The following is a 19,113-nucleotide window of genomic DNA, read 5'->3' as shown; positions in this document are numbered from 1 at the left end:
TTTACCGAACACATTAGGTCTCCACTGCTTTAATACTCACCTGAATAACCATTTACAAGAAGGTTTTGTACGAGTTTGTAACTCCTGTAACATCTATCTTCACTGTGTGAGAACACATGTCGGGACATACACAGAGGGAATAGATAGAAACAGATTTCAGGGGTGTGAAGGATGAGTCAGTGACACTGATCTGGGGCCAGAGACTGTAACAAAGGTGGAAAGGGGCTGAAGCTGCTTGTTTTTGCATTTCAGCTGTGTGAAGAGGAGGTGGGATGGAGGAGTTAAAAACACAGATTATAGAGCCTGCTGGGAAAAAAAACCAAAACACCATCCATGGTAGAAACGCCTTCTAACTCCACCCGAACGGCCAGCAATGCATGCAACCAAACCATCCAAATAAAACTCAAATAAATAGGGTGTGAAAAGGAGCGAGAAGTGGACGCCTTTCCCTCCTGCGCACACAACATAATGGGCTGCTGGGGGATTGATTCTAAGCGCATCCATTGTAAGGAAAATCAAGAGTTCATTGGCTGCGCACTTTTATAACATTTTAGATTTTTCCTGTGTCTTTGTTTTTTATTGTTTGCAGTGTGTAAAGTGCTTCTTCTTCTTATCATTGTAAAGTAAAAGTCAAGCTGACAAGTCAAATCTGAAGTCACCAGATTAACAAGTCCGAGTGGAGTTATGATATACAATACAACAGTCGTTTCCAAGGAACATTAAAACCGCTGAACACAGAAGTAATTAGTGGACGTCTAACGCTAGGTGCATAGCTAGTATCTAGTGAGCTTTAAAGGTTTTGTACTTTGGACGCAGAGCCAGGCTAGCTGTTCCAGTTAAGCTAGGCTAGCCACATCCTGACTCCAGCTCTGTACTTAAAGCCACAGTCGGCAATATTATTGAATAATTTTGGTTGAAATAATGAATTTTGACCATCGCACGTCACTACCAACATCTAATTGAAGGGCTCCTTTTCACAAAAATGTGTCTGTGAGCACCCGCCCCCTTAGTCTTTTAAAAAACTGGACCAGGTCTGAATCAAACAGCCAATCAGGGGTTAGCTAGCACGTAACTGGCCAATTGCATCAACTGTGCAAAAAAGGGCGTTCTACTGGAGGTTCCGCCTTCTGGATTGGAGTGTGAATCAGTATTAGCGCTACCGTTAGCATCTGCATTAGTACTCTATCTCCTGCTCTGCCTGTTGTTGCTTCACCATTGTTAGCAGGGGGAATCAATTTAGTGTGTGTGTGTGTGTGGGGGGGGGGGGGACTGTGTGATTAGCAGCAGCAGCAGCTTTGTGCTACGTGTGCATTTATTGCTGAAAGAAAAAAAAAATTCAATATGATGACTCAAAATTCATCATGCTGGATGGCAGACAATATTCTCTGCTGCCTATTTATAATATATTACTCATGCAGCACTATTCGGTCCTTACAGTGCGGCCCGCACAATGGCTGAAATGGAATTCAAGTGGCTGGAATGTGCTGCAGAGGGAAAGCAATATCGACAGCAGAGAAATAGAATTTACTGGCGGACTGGAGGAGGCCGCATATATTACTTTGTGTGTGTGTGTGTGAATTTTCATATACATGTATTTCACATGCATAATTCAGCCCTTATTTTGTAGGATTTGTGTGTGCATCTGTAGGTGGGTTTACTTGGAAATTTACATTACATCTGACTTGCAACCCAAATCAGTATTTAAAAAAAAAAAAAAGGAGCCTTAAACAAACACCTGACACCAAGACCAGACCTCCTGGGTCCCTGTGACATTCAGGTTTGGAGTTCTGGAGTGATGGCTGGATATAAAACCCTGATCATTTATTCAGGAGGAGAACATTAGTGAGTGTGAACTGCTGACTACTATCTTGACTTTCTCTCTGCAAAGGTTCATCCGAGATTAAGTCTTAAAAGAGCCTGTGCAGGAAAGATCTACAAAGGCCCACATAACTTCATGTTGGAGTTAATCTGCAAATGTTGCCAAAACCCGGGATGCCACAGTTCCTGTCAAATTCAAATCCTTTCCAATCATGTTTAATTCGCGTGGGTTCAGCTTTTGACGCTTTCAAACTGCAAATAACTCACTAACGAACTTAAAAGCTGCATTTTCTTTTCCCAGCAGAACGAACTGTAAACAGAACATTGGCCCTAGTTGTGGCTAATGTGTTAGCAAACAGTTGCCTATTTACACAGCCAGCAGAAACAGACCGACATTAGTGCTCATTTAGAGATGTGTTTGTGTCCAATATTCAATCTCCTGTAGCTCTCTTGTCACCAACTCCGGAGTAAAAATATCCGGCTCTTTAGCTGCTAAATTGCTCCACTGTGTTCACCAGCTAGTGTCTAACGGTGTCTGTCTGCTTTTTGCTGCCGAGCAGGTGGCGTACAGTACAGAGGTTATCAAAGAAAACATCTGCCTGCTGCTGCTGGAAATGAAAAATAATAATAAAAAAAAAAAAAATCTGTGGGGATTTTGTCAAAACAAAACAGCGAGCTGAAACATTGACGTGACTTCAATTTAAATATCGAGTTTAGATCTGTGGTGGTTAGTCGGGTAGGCGGAAACACTACGGACGCCTGGTAACACACCAGGACCACGGTAGGCCGTAAGCCAACAAACCTGTGCAAGAGATCCCAAAGAAATGTCTGGTGAAGAGGTACTACATCAATGTGCACAGAGTGGAGCAGAAACAATGCTCTGGCATTTGTTTTATTTTGTGTTTGGCTTGAGAACACGGCTTTAAATCCTCCGTGGCTGAGATGTGTTGTGCTGCCAGGTGCCTTCTCCACGCGCCCTCTTCAATTGCAGGCCAGTTAAAAATGCCAGGCGGGGTGTTTGTGCTTCTCGGCAGGTGGCCCAGACACAGTAATCGTTGAGTGAAGTGCTGGTATTGATCAAAAACCCCCGAAGCCTTATGCTCGTTCAGTGCTGTGATGCAGGAAAAACCCTAATCGCTTCTCTGACCGACCGTTATCGCGGTCCCTACAGCCCAGCCCGGTGTACACCAACCTTGCCCTCTCCGCACTTGGTGCCGGTCATGACGAGGCCGGGGTCGGGCAGGTCGCCCTGGCCGTCCTGGGTGCTGTAGACGTAGGTACCGCGGCACTTCACCTCGATGCCGTCCGTCTTGATGGTGGTGTCGATGGACACGGCGTTGGTGCCTTTGGGCTTCTTGGCAGCGCTGTGGCACTGGATCTTGCCACACTTGGCATCCCTGGGCAGTGACAACACAAAGAAACATTTATTTATTTTTAAAAGGGCAAAGTCTACAGAGCTCCGTGTGAATGTTTGACTTGTGTCAGCTGACCCAGCGCATGACATTAATTGGCCACAACGTACCGACTGTACAGATGTTAGCTGTAGCTACATAGAACATACAGTAGGAGGATTTCTTAAGAGCTGTAGTTACAGCATTTAAGGAAGTCTTTGAGACTTTTTGCCTGATCTCTTTGCTGTCATTTCGATTAATAAGTAAAGCCTAGATTAAGCCTAGCCTAGCATAATTGTCTTTATTGCTAATCACAGTACACTCTACAGGGACTGACAAAGATAAAGACACAATATACATCTCCAAATATCAGAATCATTGAACCCCGCGCAGGTCCGCCCCTGGCGAGAGTTCTTTTGGATACTGCAGGCGTCTCAACAACATTTCTCGAGGCAGAAAATAGTCTTTTCTATTTTGTTTGTCACCAGCCACATCATCCTGATTTGTATGGAGATTCAAACTGGCAAATGTACACACACACACACACACACACACACAGGATCACGAGGAAAACAGATTACAGAACGACGGGCAGATAGCGGCTGCGTGGCGATTATTCACATGTCTTAACAACAGGCAGATAGTGCATTTACATATCCTCTAATCAGCTCTCTTGACTCACTGTGGCCAGAAAACACTCCTAATGACTCCCGTGGGACTCCGTAATGGATTTGGGCGGTGGTGGATCATGCGCTCCACAGCCGTCAACCACCTTAATCCGCAGCCTCATTTTTTACAGAGCTAAACCGCTAATTTGGCTCCATTAATTAGCTCCGGCACTCCCCATCCCCAAAGTCTCACCCAACTGTGCTGTGATTGGCTAGTTACTCCGACGCGTCCTTGTGATCGGATGCTTTAACTGAAACGCATTAATTTATCTATTTTGTCAAACACTGTACAAGGATTTAAAACATATTTATATTTTTATCATTATTACATTGTCGTCAAAGTCAGTGGTGTCACTGGGGTGGCTAGAAACACCGGCGGAGCTAGCATCCAATCACAAGGATGCGTTGCAGTAACGGGCACAGTAGGGCGGGACTTGGTGCAAAAGAAAATACGGCTGTAGGAAACCAGGACCAGGACTTCTGTTGTCCTTTCATTAAAGCTGCACTTATTCTTTTTTTTTTTGGCCACTTGGGGGGCAGCAGATCATTCAGTTTGGAGTTGTGTTTGTGTCCACCGGATGAACGCAAGCGCAATATTCACTCTGCTTCCAGGTCTGTTTAGGTCACCGACTAAATGACGGTTGTGGAGTTTTCGCTCATTTCCTGCGTTTTCTTACTGTTTCGCACCATTATAGCAAATGTTTTGAAATAAATGCTAAACATAACATAATGGTGGTAAATATTAGTCTTCCCAGTAAAGAGTTATATTCTCTATTGTGCAAGAAAAGCTTTAGCTTGCAGACCGGAGTTGGTGATTCCCACTGTTGAAACTGGTTTCAACAGTACATTTTTGAAACTGGTTTCAACAGTCCTGACATAATTGCAGAGAAAGTTAGACATTTGTATTGATTAAAATGATACACTATGACATAGTGAGTCAAAACTTGGGAGTTATTGAGTTGAAACCGTGATACTTTAAGTCAAAATGTAGAACTCGTAATTTTGATGTTTGAGTATTTTATTATTTTTGTATTTATTTTGTCACCTCTAACATTTCACTTATTTATTTTTTGTTGCTTTTTCTGGCACAAATGGATTTCCATACATACCTGTCTCTAATGACCCATAAGGTAGCCACACACAAGTATGCCCGAGTAAGTATATTGTACTTCCTTTATCACGTTTTAGTGTCTAGAGTTTTCAGATTTTAAGATATAGTGATGACACAAATCCAAAACGCATGTATATCAGCTGTAGCCCCAGTGTCTACGATATAGTCCTTGCATGTACAATATAAAAAAGCATAGGCTACTCTATATAGTGTATTACATAGAGTAGCCTATGCTTGTGATGTGTCCGTTTCACCTGCATTTCTTTACCTTTTCTCACACCTCATGTAGTTTCCATGTTCATCCTTCCCACAGTTCCCAAAAGCGTTCCCTGCCGCATTGACGTCCTCGAAGCAGGCATCATGGGCCGGCCGGGCTCCTGGAAACACAGCACATCCCATTAGGCCTCTTGCACTCAGGCTGTTTACTTGTGTTTACTGTGGATAACAATATTACACAGGCAGACAACAAATGCTAACGTGCTGACTCACAAAGCTCTTGGCAACAGATAGACGGCTAATGCCGGTCTCAGCCACCCGCTTGTCTGTTGTAGAAGATCACAGTGCCCACCCCATGCACACAGCCTCCTCCTGCTACAGTAAGAGGTGTGTGGCAAATATGAGATTCTAAGAACAGGGCTTGTTTGGTGTCACAGCCAGAGTCAGATGAAGAGATCAGTATCAATTTCATCCACTGCATGTAGAATCAAGAGTCCCATGGGTTTTGCTCGACAGAGCTGAACACACGGCAACCAAACTATGAGGACAGGACTTTCCAGACTCTGTGTATTAAGTCACCACAGTAGCTCCACAGCTAACTTCTTCCACAACAACAAAGTCCCATTTTATGATTTCTATGACTACAGGAGTTAAATAAGCGACATATACAACATGCACAAAAAAAAGACAGCTTTGGAGTTGCTGGAAGGTGGAATTGTTTCTTGATGGAGCAAAGCTAGCAGTTTCTGCCTGCTGCACGCAGCCTTTGCGCTAAGCTAGGCTAAGCACGTGCTGTATGCTCAGCTGCCAGTTTATTAGCTACACCGAGCTAAAAGTAAGTAAAGTCTAATACGACAGCCCTGCAATAAATCCTACCTTCACCAATGTGAAAAAACATAATTGATTTTGTTGATTCATTTTACTGATTGTTTTATATTCCTAATTCATTATCTTATTTATTGCTCATTATTTAATCACAATGTTATGGCTAGAACTCTATTCTCTAAATTGAACGGTGGCACTAAAACTGCACTAAGACTTTTTTTGTCTTGCAGAACAATAAAACAAGATGATGCCCATTAAAAGTCAACGTGCCGCGTTTATTGTGCTCTATTGTGCTGCTGTACAAACACTGTCACGCTTGTGAATGCCATTGTCACATACGAGAGGGGGGGAAAAAAGAACAAAATGCGTCGAGCGCTGATGGGTGTGTATTTTGACTAGTCCCCAGCTCACGTCATTTATTGTGTTAATCAACTCTGACATACAGTACATTATAACTGCTGTCAAATCAGCATTGCGCGGTTTAAAGGTCCCATATTGTAGAAAGTGAGACGTCCACGTCTTGTTTGATTATAAAGCAGGTCTGGGTGCTGTGTAAATACTGGGAAAGTATCAAAACGCTCAGTCCACGGAGAAATGAAACACAGCCCGTATTCAGACACTGCCCCTTTAAAACGAGCCGTCGGGACTTCCGTAAGGTTGTGATGTCACTACTATACAGCCGTTGCCCTCAGCCATGCCCCCCCCCCCAGCAGGTCATCTGCTCCAGGCACAGTACAGGGACTCATCCACCCGCTCTAAGTTATTGGAGCGCTCTGCTCAGGACTACTCTTAAAGTTTTTGGAGGTTGTTCAGTTTGTCTCAAACGGCTTCTTTCAGACAGAGGGGGGGGGGGGGGGGGACTGAGGGGCTGCATGAAGGGCCAGGAGAAGATACATAAGGACTTTTTTCAACTGCGAATCATGCAAAGCTGCTCTAGTGGAGCCCCAGAATAAAAATACAGAGCTGAAATGAGCAGAATATGGGACCTTTAAATCCTAAAATGAAAGCACTGACCTTTAAATCCCTCATTTTAGAGTGTTTAAACAAGAGCTAACACTGGTCTGAGGGCATCACATCCCTGTAATATTGAGCGAATTGGTTAAGTGTATGGTCTGTATTGTGTTTCATGTATTTTGTATTACCGTAGCCCCAGAGCTGCAGGCACTGCTGTTCGTGGGTGAGGCACATGCCGTTGTAGCAGTAGGCCACTCCGTACTGACAGGAGGAGCCGTCCAGCAGGTAGACGTTGGCAGGACAGTAAGGGGAGGCCCCGGTGCAGTACTCTGGCAGGTCACACGCCCCTGCTGGCCCCCGGCACATGGTACCTGCCTGCTTCAACTGGCAGTGAGAAGAGAAGAGGTGGGGGGAAGAGCACAAGACATCTGAAAACGACATGAAGATCACAGAGGAGCCTTTCGTATATAGACGGACCAATATCGCTTTGAAAAACCTAGCGTATTATTTCAGTTGATAGCGTGTTTAAATGGTGAACATCCACTAATGCATAGATACTAATGACATTACAACAAGCCTGGGGCCCATCCCATTAGCTAATCTTTGCCCGAGAGCCTCGGAGCAGGTTATTTTGGCCACGTTTGAGCAGAAAACACAAATCTTAACACCACAGCATAAGCAGAAATACATGGACAAGCTGCTGAATTCAACAACTTATCATGTTGTGTCTTTATATCTTTACAAACTCATGTCGCGTAGACAAGCTTTGCTCAAAGCTGCAGCGCTTCGTCTGTAATTGGAGTGAAGAGCCAAGGTTTCGAAAAGACACTAAATACGTCAGGCTGACTTTTCAAACATCTACGTTATTTCCAAAAATCGATTTTAAATAATTCGATTAATATCAAACAAACTTGCGACAACTCGTCGGCTGTTGACTTGACCTAAAGACTACTAGTTCGACTGGGAATGTTATTGTCGTGCTGCATATTAGCATTTATTTGGGTGGTCTTCGTCTCTGTTTTTGCTCTCCGCCAGCCCCCGAGGGAAACATCTGGCTCTCTGGCTGCTACATGCTCCACCATGTTCACCTGCCAGTCTCTAACCGTGTCTGTCTGCCCGAGTGCGGAGGCTTCATCAGAGCTCCTTCACTTCACTCGCTGCTGATGAGAGCAGGAAACCAAAACAATGAGTTAAAAGAGGCTAAACACCTACACCTTTCACGTCGTCTTTCACCATACTCACACGTGCTAACGTTGGCCGTTGCCCAGCAGTAGCTGATGGGTCACCAAATATGTTGTTTTACCTTGAAACACGGCCCGATGTCCCTCTGGATTTTCACTATCTAACGCCTATCTATCTAAACACGATTTAAAAAAGGACAAAAACAGTTCCTCTTCTGCAGACGGTGCACAGGCTATTGCCGCTGCCTGTCAGGCTGAAGCTCGATAGAAGCTGGGTTCACAGTTCTGGGCGTTAGCGGCGGGGCGTCAGGATGTGCATTTGAACAGTGAGATGAGGAGCGAGAGATGAAAAGTGGAGGTGTGATGGGAGCTGACACACGCTGAGGGTACAGCGTGTCAACACTGACACGGTGACTGACAGTGAACTAATGATACTGAGACACTACTGAGGTGAGCTCCCTCCCACGCCCGCACGTGTGTGTGTGTGTGTGTGTGTGTGTGTGTTTCTTACTTTGCAGCCCTCGCAGCACACTCCGTGGGCACACTGAGCCTCCTCCTTCAAGGTGCAATTATTGGCGTTGCAGCAGTCATTGGTGCATTCCTGTAGACAGACGCACAAGCGCACACTCTTGTTATCACAATTCAGTGAACACAGCTAGAATATTCCTTACATTTACAGTAAATTACAGTACTTCAGGGTTTAAAGGTAAAAGGTTAAAATGGCCTTTAAATGGCTTTATTCATGTTGATACATTATTTAATAATGCTTTATATATCCGTTATAAAACCTCTGTTGGTTGTGAAAAAAAATAGTGAGGCATTAATAAAAGGTAATAATATAAGTCAGCAGTTATTAATGTTAGCAAATCTGGCACTAAACCTGGTTAGCTCCCACTGCCCAACCACCTGCCCTCTTGACCCTATCACCCCTCACCTTTTCCAATCCATTGCTCCTGACCCCCTTCTTTTCCTCTCACCCTCCTCGCCAACACCTCTGACAGCTGGTTGTTACTCCCTACACTACGAGGGGGGCCCAGCCACCCCTCAATAAATTCCCCACTGTTTGCGGCCCTGGCTCCACAATGGTGGGACATTCTCCCCACTGACACCAGGATTGCAGAAACTCCACACATCTCCCATCACAGACTGAAAACTCATCTGTTCAGACTGCAAATATATATATATATATATATATATATGTATATATATATATATATATATATATATTGAAATCCTTTCTCTTTCTCTTATTGTTTCTAAAAGTAGCATGTAATATCAACCATACATGGAATGTAATAAAGGGTAATAAGCATCAGGTCAGCAGTTAGAAATGTTACTAAGTCATTAAAAAAGGATTCTTACAACTTTAAGCAGTTGTAAGTGATAAGATAATAAATCAATTCTGTCCACCCTGAAGGTCAGAGGTCAAATGATCCATTGTAGGGGTCTTTTATATAGGGTAACTTATTAGAAGGTGGTACTCCAACACACACACACACACACACACACACACACTCATTCGACACTTCTGAGTAGCAGTTCCAATGCGACAGATGATTGACAACTGTCACAATTTCAACAGATGTTGGCAGGAAGAACAAAACAAAAAAAAGGGAAAAAGAAAAACCCAAGAGAAGTGACTTTGCTGCTGCTCTTGTGTCGTACCGCGTACACAAAGACAACATCCCCCGTTGCCATGGCGCCCTCTGCCAAGCCGCGGTTACACTCAAAACAAGTGTGGGAGTTGACTCAAGCAAGAGAAAAAAAAGCCAATTATACCTGCGAGATGAAGGGAGGGGGGGATTATGGGTGAACGCAGCAACAACAACAACAAAAAGCACCGACTTGTTTGTAGTGTGATTTTCATTGGTACAACAAGACTGAGCCGATGTTTGAATTCTAAAACTGAAACGTTACTTTCCCCCTTTCTGTACAACGCTGTCTTGTTATATGTTCAAAATAAAAAATAAAAAAAGTTGCCTTTCCAGTGTTCCTGTAAAATATTGGTGATTGTGAAATATTTGGCTTTGAAAGGATTCTGACTTCCTTTCTTGAAAAAAATTCAATATAATGAGGATTGCATTTATACCCATATGTATGCTGTGTGTAGCATAACGTTTGTCCCAGGCGGGCGGGGGGAAATCACAAGGTGAGACCATTAAGCGCCATTCTGTGGTTTTCGTCTCATTTGCAGTGCTAAGGACGGGTGGCTCGTCAGCAGCGTGAGCTCCGCTGTCAGCTCTGCTCATAACAAACAGCCCCGTCAGCAGCGCTGCTGTCAGCTACCTATTTGTTTCCTCTGTTTTCAATTTGCTCTGCTGCTCGAACCAAAGACGCTTTATTTAACCTTTGAGCGCAAACACTTCATTCCGAGTTGTGGAAACTTTCAGCGGTGCTGCGCAGAGTGATGATGGCCGCGATGGCGCTGCGCTACGCAGGGCAAAACCTGCTTTTTCCACCAGTGACAACAGATTGATAATTTCTATTTGATGTTATACTGCACATACTTAATATTATATAAAAGAAAGCTCATAATTCATGGATTCCATCTGGAATAAACGTGGTCTGGGTTTATGGCACTACACTTCCCATCATGCTTTGGGTGGTGCAAACAGGAAGTATACCGTTGCCGTGGAGTGAGCAAGTGAGCTGTAAGCTGGCCTAGTTTTTTATAGTACTGTACTTGACAAGTTAATCGTTAATTAACTCAAGGTCTGCTTACTAACTTTTTTTTTACAGAGCTTTCAACCACATCTAACAGTTTTTAGCTGCATATGGAGTTTGCAAACTCTGGAAAAGGCTACTAACTGGACCTTGAGTTGAGATTATTTTGTCAAATTACTATTTCCAAGGTCCAAGAATGAACTTTCACTCTCACGTAATTTACATTTTAGAGCTGGTGAGTAGTGAATGGCAACAACAACAACAACAACTGCTGAGCTGGAGTCAGGACGTGGTTAGCCTCGCTTAGCATAAAGAGTAGTCGCAGGGGGAAAGCCTGGCTCTGTCCAAAAATACATGTACCAACACCTCTAAAGCTCATGGTGATAGAATATCTATCTTGTTTAATCCTTTTTCGGGGGAAAAAAAACCTTACCAAAATATTGAACTATTCCTTCAACAATTATAATAAAATTATCTCAGGTTTTCTATGCAAAATGTTGATATATACGAATTACCTAGAAACTAGTGACTAAAAGTACAATATTTCCCTCTGAAATGAAGTGGAGTAGAAGTGTTACGTGTCAAAAAATGAAAATACTAGGTACCTCAAAACAGTACATAACATTGCCTGTTGCTGATGAAGACGATTGAAATCTTCAGCTACTGCAGCAACAGCTACTGAGCGGGCGTTGTGGTGAGAGTATTTTGCCAGTAGGCAGTATGAAAATATGTTGACGAAAACCTATTTGATATAGGTAAACATCATCAGCAAACAGTGACAGTTTCATGGTGTTGGGGTAGTTCAGACAACTATTAATGATTCAAACATGCTCACATCAGGTTCTCCGCAGTCGCACTCTTCTCCGTCCTCCACGAAGCCGTTACCGCACTTCTTGCCCCCCACCAGGTCCTTCATGTTGGGCATGTTGTAGAGGCACATGCCCCCTCCCTTCTGGAAGTAGCTGTCCAGGTCGCGCTTGCTGCAGCGACTGAAGACACGTGGGAATGGGTGCCTGGACAGGGGGACATTTTCCTTTCATTTTTTGGAGGAGCAAAATTTGCAAAAACATATTCCATAAAGATTATTCTTCCCTTGCCTTTCTTTGTAATGGGATGCAACAGTAGTTTCTTGTGTTTCTATGTGATGCTTTGAGGTATTGTAGGATACAAACGCTTTCACTACAGGGAAATGTTTTCTTTCACTCTGTTGAAACCAGAATTTCAATATCAATGAAAATTGGTGATTAAAAATCTATGATGACCACAACAAAGTAGTACAAAAGTTTGTGTTTTCATATCTGAGAGGAATCAAAAATCTCAAGTGACAAGAAGAGTTCTTTAGGCAGCCGCATTAATATGTGATTAGCTTTTTTCCCCCCCTTCAGCTGATGTAAGTGTTGTTCCCATGCGCCAACAGCTCGGTGTGAGCTGCTTCGCGCTGAAGCCTGATGCAGCGCCCGAAGCTCACCCGGTGGCGGCGGCCATCACGCAGCCCCCCTGCTCGGCGGTGGCCTCCACGCAGCAGCCATCGTGGTCGTGGCTCATGCCGAAGTTGTGGCCAATCTCGTGGGCCATGGTGGCGGCGGCGCCGATGGACAGCTCTGAGTGGTCCTGTGGGGGGGGGGGCAATTAAGAGGGTCTCATTTATATGACTCCTGACTCTGACAACATCATGTGCAGGCTGATAGGCGTGGCTGTGCGAATGTTCAGGAATACGCACCACGTAACCACAATACAAAGTGAAATAATAAAGGCCACGAACCCACATTTGAACTCAGGGTCCCTCTATGAGATGGAGTCACCTTAAGGCCCCTATTATTTCACTTCATATTGTGCTTTAGTGAGACAAATTTGCAATTATCACATTACCATAATTGCCACATAGCGAACCTGGAGCCTTCAGGGGCACTTCGTAATGTTTTTTTCTTCATTGCCCTCTGGGATTATAAGAAACTGAACACGTGTCCGAGACTCAAGTGACGTATTTAACAGACGCACCAGACTGGAGGCACAGTTTGTGGGCTATTTCAGTGTTGGCAAGGTGCGCCCCTCTCCTTCTCTGATTCACTGGAGGTTGCGCAATTTGTAACGATCACTTTTGCGGGGGAAATGTTTTATACCCTCTTGAAAAGCAGGTCTAAACAGAATGTGACACGAGGAAGACCGTGGAGGGAAAAGACACACGACTGCCTTTATTCTACACGTAGTGGTAGTCGCAGTCAGACAAACGGCACTGTATTAGATATCTAAAAATAAATTTAAAAAAACAAATAAAAATCAGCTAAACAGAACTAAAAACTGATTCTTAGGCTCAGCACCTAAATACCAATACTCTTCATCAGCGTACAGAATACATCAGAGTACTCAGCATGCAGAGTATATTTGATAAATATGTAAACTCTCCTTCTGTCCACACTAAAACAGCGGTTTTCTTCCCCCAAAATGGAGCTCAAACCAGGACCCTGTAGTACACCACCCGGCCAAGCACAATGGGGACACGCACCTTTCGTCACCACGGACGCCTTGAACGCAGCATTTTAAGTTGCTTTTACGAATGGAGGAGCAAGTGAAGCCTCCCGGAGCTCTTTAGAAAAGACCGACTTTCTCTTCGGCCTGACAGGGTGTTCTGTCACAGCCGAGCAACAGACTTGACGACCGCGCTCTGATTGACTGACACGCGTACAGACGAGCGGGACAGAACGCGACAAACGTCTGTGTAAACGCTGGAAACAAAGTACAATGTTGTGATTATTACTACAGATATTTGTTGGGACTCGGCACACACGTCCCCTTCCAAAGGATAAGCGGGTACAGCTAATGGATGGATGGACGTTTGCCATCTTAGCTTTGCGTGTTGGCATGCTAACATTTGCTAGTTAGCACTCAACAGAGAGCACTGCCGAGGCTGATGGGAATGTCAACAGCTGTGCAGGTATGTGGTCTGAAACCAAACGATTGGACAAATTAAAATTTCAATCTGATGATGGCACTAAATGGAAAGGTAAGGGGATGACCAAAATTATTATTATTATTATTATTATTATTAGGATTCGCCCTCTGGGGACCATAAATGTCACAGCAACCCATGCATTATTATTCGGCTGGACCAAAGTGGTGGACCAAATACATTGCCGTCCCTAGAGCTATGCCGAGTAGAACCATCTGGACTGGCAAGTTGGCATAAACACACTGCCAAAAAATGTAATTTGGTCCAAAAAAAAAAAAAAAAAGTCAGGTACATATTCAGTCCCTGTGTTTGAAGTTGCATCTAAACTCTTGTAGAAGTAAGAAACAGCCACAATGTCCTAGTTCCAAAGGTAAAAAAGTCAAACTCACAAGAGTAGAGCTGCATAAATGCACACCCCAGTGACAGTATTCAGCTGTATTAGCTCCTCTTTGATCCGCTGAAAGCTGTCATTCACTCTTAGCTCTGCTCCTGAATTATGTATGCCGTATAAAATGGGGACGCGTTGACTGTCTGAAATGCTGATGTGCTGCAGTGCAATCGGCCACGTGCCATTTAGCAGGTCCAGGAGTGGTCCAAGCGTGCGTGGTTCCGGACATTAGGATTCCACGGGCCACCTCGGCCCACGGGAGAGCCAACAGCCTATTAGAAGCTAATCAAGCTTGGAAAAGCTAAATCGATCGCTCCGGCCGCGTCCATTCAGTGCATGAAGCCATAAAGTTACACAGGCTGACTCATGCTACACCGTGGGTATCTTAAAGCTGCAGGCAGCCAGACAAGATTTGAATGTTAAAAATCACCCAACAAGAGGGAGAGAAGCGCGTCCTATCCTTGAAGTACTGCAGATTTGCCTCATGTAGTCACTTCAGGTCAAATGAAAAAAAAAGATTGTGTTGATTTAAGCATGCGTGAAGCGCTTCACACTGCTACCTTCCCTTCCTTAAAAGGCCTGACATGGTAACACGTCATTCCTGAGCTGCACTGCAGCATCATTTGTCATTTCTACATCTTTGGCACAAAAATGTGTTTGGGGATGAACTAAGTTCTATCGCATCTCTCTGACTGGACTGGGCTTAAAACAGTGCTTACAGTCAACAGTGTTAGCAACTGCACGAGAGCTCACAAGAGCCACAAAGGGTGTATTGTGTTGAACGAAAACTCAAAAGAGGCAAAACCAGAGAGAAGCTGGCGGGAGGCTTCCGGAGTCCCATAGAGAAATGTCCCACTGACTCAGCTGGATAGCAGCATTCATACTTTAGCTGTGGCATCAATTCAGTATGGATTGAATTTTTTTTTTTTAATTCCCCTCCGCTATTGTCTTCAGCCTCCATCTGATGCGGCAGACAGCAGCCTTCCCTCTAAAACAGCCTCAACTGAGCAGGTTCCAAACGAAACTGAATATTACAGTGAACACTTTCAGTGAGACAGGCTGTGTGATCGATCCATCCGTCCGTCCATCTAATATCTGCGTATTCGTTCGCAATGTGTGCGGGATCCAATTGCATTGGTGTGAATGAACGCAACCGCTCACACCTACAGGCCCCACACACTACAGGTGGGGGTCAAACCGCCAGCCCCGTGATCAGTGGACGAACCGCCCCTGAACGAGAGCGGAGGATTTTAAGATCCTAAAGCTCTTCCCTGTTGTTGGTGAATTGTGAGATTCCAGTCACCTCTGTTGTGTTGGGGTGGAGGCGTAAAACCTTAGAGAGCTAAAAGAGGCTAAAGCTGGAGGTGACAGTTCTCTGGGGCGGGTTCTACACCTTCCACACATACTCACCGCCACACGATCAACTACCACCCTGACCTGGAAAAGTGGCCAGCATGTGGACCAGAGAAGTGGAAGTGGGACCCCCCCCCCCCTGGCACACTCTGGGGTTGAAAGGCCTGACCTTGTGTTATTGTTTACATGAACTGTTAATAAACATAAAGATAATCCTTTATTAATCCCTCAGCGGGGGGGAATTTGCATAGTTACAGCAGCACACAGGACAGTGCAATAGAGACGTAAGTAGAAAATCAACATATAATAAATAAAAAACAATAAAGACCTGTATAAAAAAGCTACCAAAACTAAAAAATACTATAATTTAAAAATGTACAAGCCTGCTTTTTGTTGCAAGTGGTTGTATATTGCTTGAAATGATGAACAATTTTACCTTTAGCATGTTATGTTTGCATCCTTTGAAAAGGCTTCATTCAGCATGTTTGCGGTTTTGACAGTGGAAAAGTGCAATTTGTGTGCGTTTTGGGTGTTTTTGGGGGTCCAACATGCTGATACGGCATGCCAAAGGGAAATAGGAATATAGGTGATGTTGTGCTGAAGAAAAAACAGATACCAAACGCTGGCATGGCAAAATCAAAAGTATTCAAAAACGGCCAAAATAGCCCGAGACCTCGAAGAGACCCTGAGAGCCCCTAATGCAAAACAAATGATGAAGTGATGACCAAAAGTCTATATTTGGGAGGACGTTTCTGCATGCACAAAAGCGCAGACAATCAATAGAAGATGATTTCACGCTGGGAGAAAGGATTGAGGGCAAAAAATGGAATGAGTTTTCACGAGTGAAAAGAAAACAAGGGCAGGCAGGGGGAAATGACGGAGGCTGGGAGCAAAAAGGAGGAGACGTGCGCGCCCACGTACCACGTTGATGCCTCCGGAGTTTTCCAGGCTGCACATCCCCTCCAGCGGTGCCATCCCGATGGTTGTCCCCTTGAAAATCACACCGCTGTCAGAGCCACACACAAACACAAACACAAACACACACACACACACACACACACACACACACACACAAACACACACACACACACACAAAATGAGAAATCAGTTAACCTTAATCTCCCCCCCTGTACACTTACGGGGCTCCACAGTGGATGCACATTGATTGCAGATGAAACGGCAGTGCACAGCGGCAGACATGGGGAGGTGTGTGTGTGTGTGTGTGTGTGTGTGTGAGAGAGAGAGAAAGAGAGAGGGCGTGCGAGGAACCTGTAATCCGCCGTGTGGTCTCCTGGCAGTTGTCACTTAGCATCCAAAAACTAAATCAAGCCCTGTCTGACGAATCAAAACAAAACAGGCCCGTTGGTGTCGGCACAGCTAATCATGGAGCAAGAGGGGCCAACAGTTTACTGCTTATGAATGAACGTACTGGTGTGTGTGTGTGTGCGTGCGTGTGTGTCAGAGCATGTGCACGGCAGCAGGGGTTTTTTGGCCCAATTACAGCCGACTGAAGCGAAATCTTTTGCTTAATGTAAAATCTCTGTTTAACTGATCATTTGTCAGCTGGTACACCGACTAAATACGGAATGATCTGACCCAAAGCTGGGAGTGTTTCTGTCGATTAGAGCCACACAGAAGCTCATCGGGGGGAGGGGAGGGGGGGGGGGGGTGATGTGATAGCAGAGGCACGATGATGATTATGAAACCCGCGTAACGCAAAACTGAAAAGCAGCTCATTCCGCTGATTAGCTCCTCCCGAGGTGAATATCAATGGAGTGTGAGCTAGTGGAGAATGTTAGGACGGACGCCTTTGCAGTTTCACGCGACGCTGCGCTTACGATCGACTTCTATCCGCTTCTGTCTTTGATTGCGTGGAGTAGATCGTACATCAAGCCTTTCTCAAAGACCAGACTTTTAAAAAATTCTATTCTTTTCAATTTTCTTTTCAATTCTGGGGCTCCACTAGAGCAGCTTTGCATGATTCACAGTTGAAAAAAAGGCCTTATTTATCTTCTCCTGGCCCTTTCTGCAGCCCCTCAGTTCCCCCCCCCCTCTGTCTCCAAAAACTTGAAGAGTAGTCCTGAGCAGAGCGCTCCAGTAACTTACTACGTTACTGGTCTACACCGGCCTACATAGACCTGAAGAGTCCAATTCACAGGTGCGGTTCAGCGGCGGGCGTAGGTCCCCGTCGGTGATCTGCTGCGCACTCGAGGCCGAGTTGCACGGCATTTCCAAAGAGCAACTTGCATGATTGAGCATGCCACCTGCCACGGCACACTTTCAGACCTGCAGTCGTCCCGCAGTCAGCCTGGCTGCATGCGCTACTTCTAGTTTACATCTCAGAGGAGATGGGACTCTCTCACGCTGGTGCATTGCACAACAAAGCTTCTGTTGTGAGTGTCATCATTTTGTTTCTGCCAGTATTAGACGGATCACTGCGACTTTTGGTCCTGCCCGATGTGATAGCGGCACAGCGCTTAACCACAGTGACTTTACATGCTTGGAAAGGCACCCCGGGGAGTTTTTCCACTTCTAGTGGCACTATGGAGTGGGTGCCTGTTTTGTTTGTGTCTTGCATGCGCACACGAGCGACATGAAACACGCAGTCCAGCCAATGGTTTCGCACTATGCCATCTGATTTTACTTTTATTTTTCACTTAAATATTGTAAATGTGTATATTTTTTTACTTTCTATTTCTTTCTTTTTTTTTTATATATATTTTTGTACATACTCTCATTTCTAAAATGATGCTACTTTCTACTCTTGAATGGGAGCACCAGTTCTGTATAATTTCCCCCCCGGGGATTAATAAAGTGTTTCTGATTCTGATTCCAACCGAAAAACAGATAAAGTTGGGGGCCGGACGGCTAAACAATGAGCTGAAACTGACTACAAAGCTCTGCAAATACCTTTCACATTGTCATTTAATACATTGTTATTATAAAAATACCCATCATAGCCGCTTTAAGGATCCACACAATGTGACGCTGAATGTAAACAGAACTTTGTTTACAAAAAATAAAAAGAAAATAGACCTGTAGCATAGCGTTAGTATTCGTCAAACGTGCGTGCGATGGGGTGACTGAAAGACATCACGTCTGCCTGGTGGGACAGATGTTTTGGGTTCGCGTTCACACAGGCTGCTTTCGTCACGAAATAACCAGACCTGAGATCAGCTGAAAAGGTGTGGCCTGAACTAAAAAGCAACAGTGTTGGTCTGCGAGACACTGATTGTGTTTCGGGCTGTGGGAGTCGCGAGAATGAGCTCATTAGCTGCTGCGCGTGCTGACGTTGCTGCTTTGCTACGTGGTCGATGTAGCTTAGGTAGGTGTAGGTGTGTGTGTGTGTGTGTGTGTGTGTGTCCATTGCTCACGTCAGCAGCTGGGCGTTGTCGTGCTTCTTGCGGGACTTCAGCTTCTGTCTCCACTGGAGGAAGGACCAGAGGGTGGCGTTTGGCTCCTCGGTGACGATGCACTGGTCCCTGTCGGTCCAAACCTCCAGACCAATCAGAGGCACGCGGATGTTCAGAGCCCTATAGAACTGAACAAACACGCGCACACACACACACACACACACACACACACACACACACACAC

General features: G+C 44.8%; 1 protein-coding gene across 1 annotated transcript in view; it reads right to left on the bottom strand.

Moving 5' to 3' along the window:
* The window catches only part of adam19a (ADAM metallopeptidase domain 19a), a 134,414-nt gene that overhangs the window by 14,416 nt on the left and 100,885 nt on the right, over window positions 1-19,113 (bottom strand). The window contains exons 9-16 of the mRNA XM_070929697.1: window positions 18,891-19,057; window positions 16,438-16,522; window positions 12,297-12,439; window positions 11,664-11,841; window positions 8,676-8,765; window positions 7,172-7,367; window positions 5,257-5,365; window positions 3,011-3,215 (exon numbers count right to left, since the gene is read on the bottom strand). Of these exons, the coding sequence (XP_070785798.1) occupies window positions 3,011-3,215; window positions 5,257-5,365; window positions 7,172-7,367; window positions 8,676-8,765; window positions 11,664-11,841; window positions 12,297-12,439; window positions 16,438-16,522; window positions 18,891-19,057 (1,173 nt within the window). The remainder of the gene's footprint in view (window positions 1-3,010; window positions 3,216-5,256; window positions 5,366-7,171; window positions 7,368-8,675; window positions 8,766-11,663; window positions 11,842-12,296; window positions 12,440-16,437; window positions 16,523-18,890; window positions 19,058-19,113) is intronic.

Source organism: Enoplosus armatus, chromosome 23, assembly GCF_043641665.1.
Source record: "Enoplosus armatus isolate fEnoArm2 chromosome 23, fEnoArm2.hap1, whole genome shotgun sequence".
In the NCBI taxonomy this organism is placed as follows: Eukaryota; Metazoa; Chordata; class Actinopteri; order Centrarchiformes; family Enoplosidae; genus Enoplosus; species Enoplosus armatus.
The sequence above is the reverse complement of the archived record's forward strand: the minus strand, read 5'-3'. Positions and strand labels throughout refer to the sequence as shown.